At 26.7% G+C, this 6,000-nt stretch overlaps 1 protein-coding gene across 1 annotated transcript in view; it reads right to left on the reverse strand.

The window, feature by feature from the left end:
* LOC111639622 (extracellular matrix protein FRAS1-like) overlaps window positions 1-4,255 on the reverse strand; it is a 181,214-nt gene extending 176,959 nt beyond the window's left edge. Inside the window, exons 1-2 of the mRNA XM_023385519.1 lie at window positions 4,100-4,255; window positions 1,494-1,634 (exon numbers count right to left, since the gene is read on the reverse strand). Coding sequence (XP_023241287.1) covers window positions 1,494-1,634; window positions 4,100-4,202 — 244 coding nt within the window. The 5' untranslated portion in view covers window positions 4,203-4,255. The remainder of the gene's footprint in view (window positions 1-1,493; window positions 1,635-4,099) is intronic.
* Window positions 4,256-6,000: the final 1,745 nt, after the last annotated feature.

Consider the following 6,000-nt stretch of genomic DNA (forward strand, 5'->3'; position numbering starts at 1 on the left):
CGGGGATGGTCCCAATTCTCGAACCGTATTAGAGTGAATTCGTGCTATAGAAGTGCCATGTTATAAGGGGGTTACATGTATATATTTTTAAAATTATATCCGTTTTTTGTAATACAGTAATACCCCAAACTTACGTGATAGGAGGGACAGAGCGATAACCACGTAGGTCGAATTCGCGTAAGTCGGGGTATAATTTTGCATATAAATACATACAAATAATTTTTAATTGGGCCGGAGACTAAAGAAAACAATAATTTAGAAAAAAATGTTTAATAAAATCTTAGATAATGCATATGTATAACAAATTATATTATTATACAATTTTTCACATTTACTTGATTATCACACCATAATTTTAAAATTGTTTTCATCTCGGCGATAATACTGTGACGTTTACAAATGATGCTTGAATTTAAAGATTGAGCATTTTTTCACAGCTTCAAGAATTTTTTCTTTACTTTTATAATTGTTCTGACCGTCAATTCCGGTAGATCAAACTTCTTTGCCAATTCACAAATTTTCATTTTTGTATCAAAGTCTTTAATAATGTTAGCTTTACATTCCAAAAATAAAGTTTTTCTTTTCTTGTTTGATGCAGAAGAATCAGTTCTACTTCGTTTGGATGACATAGTAGAGTCTCTCGAGTCTCCGTAGATATAAAAAACAAAGAAATAAATAACACAAAATAAATTGTAGCTATGTGTTGATTCTGCACGACACATCTGAGCATGTAAGCTGAACAACAGTGGGGGAGTGAGTAATCAAGAGTTGTGTGCCGCTCAAACAAAAGATGAATCGACGAGATTTGAAAATCATGTAACTCCGGGTTCACGTAAGTTGAGCTATTACTGTAATTATATTTACTTTATTAAATTTTTGGCCAATAGATGGCACTACATGTAAAGCCAGAAAATCAAAATGTAGACAGAAATTAACTGATATGTAGAAATTCATCAATATTTTAGTGAGACAACATGATCTAAGTTAGAAGTATATGAACATAGTTTCCAAGTTTCATAGCAAATGATCAAACAGCCTAGGAGTGCATAGTGACCAAACAAACAAACATCCTCATTTTATATATATATATATATATATTTATTTATTTATTTATCTATCCCTCTAAATTCAACTACCAAAACTTGGTATACGTAAATAAACACTACATATATAATCAATATCTAGCAAGAGAAAAACTACAAGAAAGCAAATATTTTTGTCCATGTTGAATGGGCATTGTCAGTTAGCCTGATGATGTCTGTTTCTTGTAATTTTTTTCTTACTGAATATTGATTATGTGTAGTGTTCATATAATCTATTGCTCTGATACATGAATAAAAAATAATAAAATATTAATTCAACTTATGGCTTTGAGTTCATCCTTACATTACTTTCACTACTAAATTTTACAAATGTATCTTACAAAAAAATAGAGTTAAATTACATGTAAGATGATAAAGTATTTAATTTTTATATTATTATAAAATAATCACCTTCACATGATCGGTTAAATACAAAATAACTTTCTCCACAATTTTCAACACAGCTTCCATGTTTTAGTAATCTGCTGTTGTAGCATAATAAACATTGATTTTCTTCTCTCCCAAAACATTCTTTGCAATTCTGATGACAAACTAAATAAGAAAATTAATGAAAATTTCAGATAAATTATCATAATTGAAAGATTTTTCTGACAATCTATAAAGCAACAATAAATGAACTTGTTTTATTTTAGTAAAAAATTTATTTTTTTATTTGTTAGCATTAGAAATAAATGTTAAAAGCTTAGTTTTAGCTCTAAATTAAAACAATTATAATCTTTACTCAAATTCATCTAACATCTATACATATATTTTTCAGTGTGTGTGTGTGTGTGTCTCTCTNACAGCCTAGGAGTGCATAGTGACCAAACAAACAAACATCCTCATTTTATATATATATATATATATATTTATTTATTTATTTATCTATCCCTCTAAATTCAACTACCAAAACTTGGTATACGTAAATAAACACTACATATATAATCAATATCTAGCAAGAGAAAAACTACAAGAAAGCAAATATTTTTGTCCATGTTGAATGGGCATTGTCAGTTAGCCTGATGATGTCTGTTTCTTGTAATTTTTTTCTTACTGAATATTGATTATGTGTAGTGTTCATATAATCTATTGCTCTGATACATGAATAAAAAATAATAAAATATTAATTCAACTTATGGCTTTGAGTTCATCCTTACATTACTTTCACTACTAAATTTTACAAATGTATCTTACAAAAAAATAGAGTTAAATTACATGTAAGATGATAAAGTATTTAATTTTTATATTATTATAAAATAATCNTACTTCGTTTGGATGACATAGTAGAGTCTCTCGAGTCTCCGTAGATATAAAAAACAAAGAAATAAATAACACAAAATAAATTGTAGCTATGTGTTGATTCTGCACGACACATCTGAGCATGTAAGCTGAACAACAGTGGGGGAGTGAGTAATCAAGAGTTGTGTGCCGCTCAAACAAAAGATGAATCGACGAGATTTGAAAATCATGTAACTCCGGGTTCACGTAAGTTGAGCTATTACTGTAATTATATTTACTTTATTAAATTTTTGGCCAATAGATGGCACTACATGTAAAGCCAGAAAATCAAAAGGATAACCGATTATGTGCGAAAAAATATATTAACCTATCCTGAGTTGAAATTTTTCTCTGTTGCGTGTCACTTAGCATTGAATTTTCGTCGATGTTAAGCCTAACGTAAACTTTTTAAAATAATAATCGTGGCTATTGTATCGTTAAAAATGATTTCTTTATGTTTTACAAAAGAAGTAAATACATTGAAAAATATAAAAACAAATAAAAATCATACTTTAGGCCGACTGGAATTCTTTCGGATAACCGACCTTCGGATAAACGACGCTCTACTGTATATTTAAATTCATCAGTTGTAGGTGCTTATTGTATGAAGGGAAATGTTACCCTGAATCATTATTTGTTTGACTGTAAAAAATTGGATAAGTTTTTTTGTTTATCAGCATGTATTTGTAGTGTTATTCGTAAAGAACCAGCTGATAAAATCCATGAATTATTTTCTAACAATAATTCGATTGAGACTGTCTGGTGTAAGAACAATTTAATTAAATAAAAAATGCAAACCTCTGAACCTTATAAATGAAATTCCAGCATAGTTTAATGCAGAAAAAATGCTTTCGATCTATATAGGAGATCGTCAAGTTAATGTGTTCCAAAATGGAATGTGAGGAAAGGAACATTTTAAAATTATTTGAAAACTCTCAAATACATCGAAATTGCACAAGTGTATAATGCATTTTCAAATAATTTTAAAATGTTCCTTTCCTCACATTCCATCTTGAAACACATTAACTTGACAATCTCCTATATAGACTGAAAGCATTTTTATTTTTTCTGCATTAAACTATGTTGAAATTTCATTTAGAAGGTTCAGAGGTTTGCATTTTTTATGAAATACTTTATTCCAGTCTTACAATGTTTGAATTATTAATTAGTTATCACGTATGTTACTCCTCCTCCTAAAAATTAATTTATGTATAAAGTATTTAAATAAATTAATTAATTATTAACTAAATTGTAACTTTGACTCAATGTTCTTGCCATTCAACATACATATAGGTTTCAGTTGGAAATTAAAATCCAATAAAACTTATTGCTCCAATAGAACCCATTGATTCACAATAGACTATTAGACTAATTGGTTTATTTGGTCTAAATTTCCACATAAAACCACTAGAAAAATTTTTAACTGAGAATTCAATGATTATTTTATCTTATAAACTTGGATTAATAGCAGAACACACCTGGAAACAACAGTAAACTAAGAACTGAAAATTTAGAGAAAAATTTCTAAAATAAGAATCCCCATATAATTCCATAGCATATTGAAATACATATATTTAACATTAATAAAATAATACTATTTGTAATTTAACATGCTAATCACTAAAAAAGTAAAAATAACAATTATTAACATTTTTTTAAAATACATAAATGAAATTAAATAAAATCTAATAAATAAATAAAATAGATTAATAAAATCAATCATGAAAAATATATCCTACTTTGGCAAACTCCATGAAAATCAATGAAATATCCTTCTGGACATTTCTCTTGACATTGGCCCTTGAAAATTACATGTTTGTCATTTAAACAAGCAGAGCACATTCGGTAATCGTTTATTTCACATGTCTTGCAAGGTGGTAAACAAACACCTAAAATTTTAAATATATAACATTCTTTTAAGTGCTTAATTTAATTTTTCCTGTTTAAAATACATTTAAGCTATACAATTAAAAAAGTAAGCTATTTAAATTCATTTCAAAAAGATACAGGTTTCAGTTGGAAATTGAATTTATGAAATGAATTTATTTGATTAAGTAATAATTATAGCTATATGTAAAATTTAATTTCAAAAATAAAGGTCATAAATTTTAATTATTAATTAGTTTATATTACTTTTCTAAGAGCACACTATACAAATGTTTCAAAAAACTTGATCAATCTTTTATCATTCTTAAATCTTAATAATAGAATATCCAATGAATTCTATCAACAATATATTTTATTTCTTTATTTTTATTACATTAGAAAAAGTCTGAGTGAGACAAAATATTTCCAACTCTGTGTAACAAAAAAAATAAATAACAAATAAATAAATAAAAAGCTAAAAATATGTAACAGAAAAAGACATTAGAACATACATTAGAATGCATTAAAACAATCACAAAAATGAAAATAAAAAAAAATTTCATTTATAAAGAGAATATATTTACAAGTACTTTTAAAACAAGTAAAATTTTCATAAAGTATGTTTTTGAGGTCAATCATATTTTGTGTAATATAATAAAAAAACGATCTTTAAAAAATGGACACCTTTATATTTATGGTCACCAAATATTTTTACACCTTTTTTTAATCTAAAAAAAAAGTGTAAACATATATGCAGGGTTATGTATGTTTTGCTGTGTTGTTGTTAGTAAAAGCAAAATCAGACTGTATGTAATCATTAAAATATTTAAAATGTAAAAGCCAATCAAAATATTTAATGTGTTCTGTAAAAGTACGGAGCCTCAGTCTGGACCTGCTGATATTTGAATGATAATAAGAAAATGGTAGTTTATTTAAAATGAGATAAATTTTGTCAAGTTCTTTCAAAAATTTTCCTAAATGGGAATGAGCTGCCATGGTCCAGATCGATAAACCATAATCAGCAAGAGATTGAAAGTTTGTAAAAAAAAATATATATATATATAAAACATAATACCCATTTCGAAGAAATGGATCTGCAAAACCTCCAGAGAATTCCATGACGTATGGCAAAACAAGAAATTTAACTTTTTTGGCAATGTGTTCTGAAAACATGAGTTTATCATCAAAAACTACCAAAGTAATTCATAGAGTCTATATGATTTAAATGGTTTGTTCCGACGACAAAAGGAAGCAAGGACGAATTCCAAAGTAAAAAAATGCAGATGCCAACTGTTTTTTGTGTTAATTTTAGGGTTATCTTTTTCAAAAGAATTGCTAAAGGTTGTAGATCCGATTGGAGGACATCTGAGTTACAGTTAGTGAACTAAATGTTGTCAGCATAAGCAACAACATAAAATAAGTTGACTAAAAAAATTAAGTTGACTAAAAAAATTAAGTTGACTAAAAAAAAATGATTTATGTAGACAGAAAAGAAAAGTCTGCTCAAAACTTTATATGCTGCAAGTTGGAACAAAATCAAACAAAATAAATTTAAAAATAAAATAGGTGATTTGAAATTCCTCAATTTTGTAAAATAATTTAAAAAACAACACAGAAAATTAAATGAAATTTTTACTGATATTTAAAAATAGTTGAATTATTTTCTTTTGCTTTAAACACATCTTTGATTACTTTTTTGGAAAGAATATTTGAATAGATTATAGAGGAGTATGTTAAATTATTTTAATTGCACATTATGTATACAAAAGTGTAA

Source organism: Centruroides sculpturatus, unplaced genomic scaffold (assembly GCF_000671375.1).
Source record: "Centruroides sculpturatus isolate CEXI.00-Female unplaced genomic scaffold, Cexi_2.0 scaffold976, whole genome shotgun sequence".
NCBI lineage: Eukaryota > Metazoa > Arthropoda > Arachnida > Scorpiones > Buthidae > Centruroides > Centruroides sculpturatus.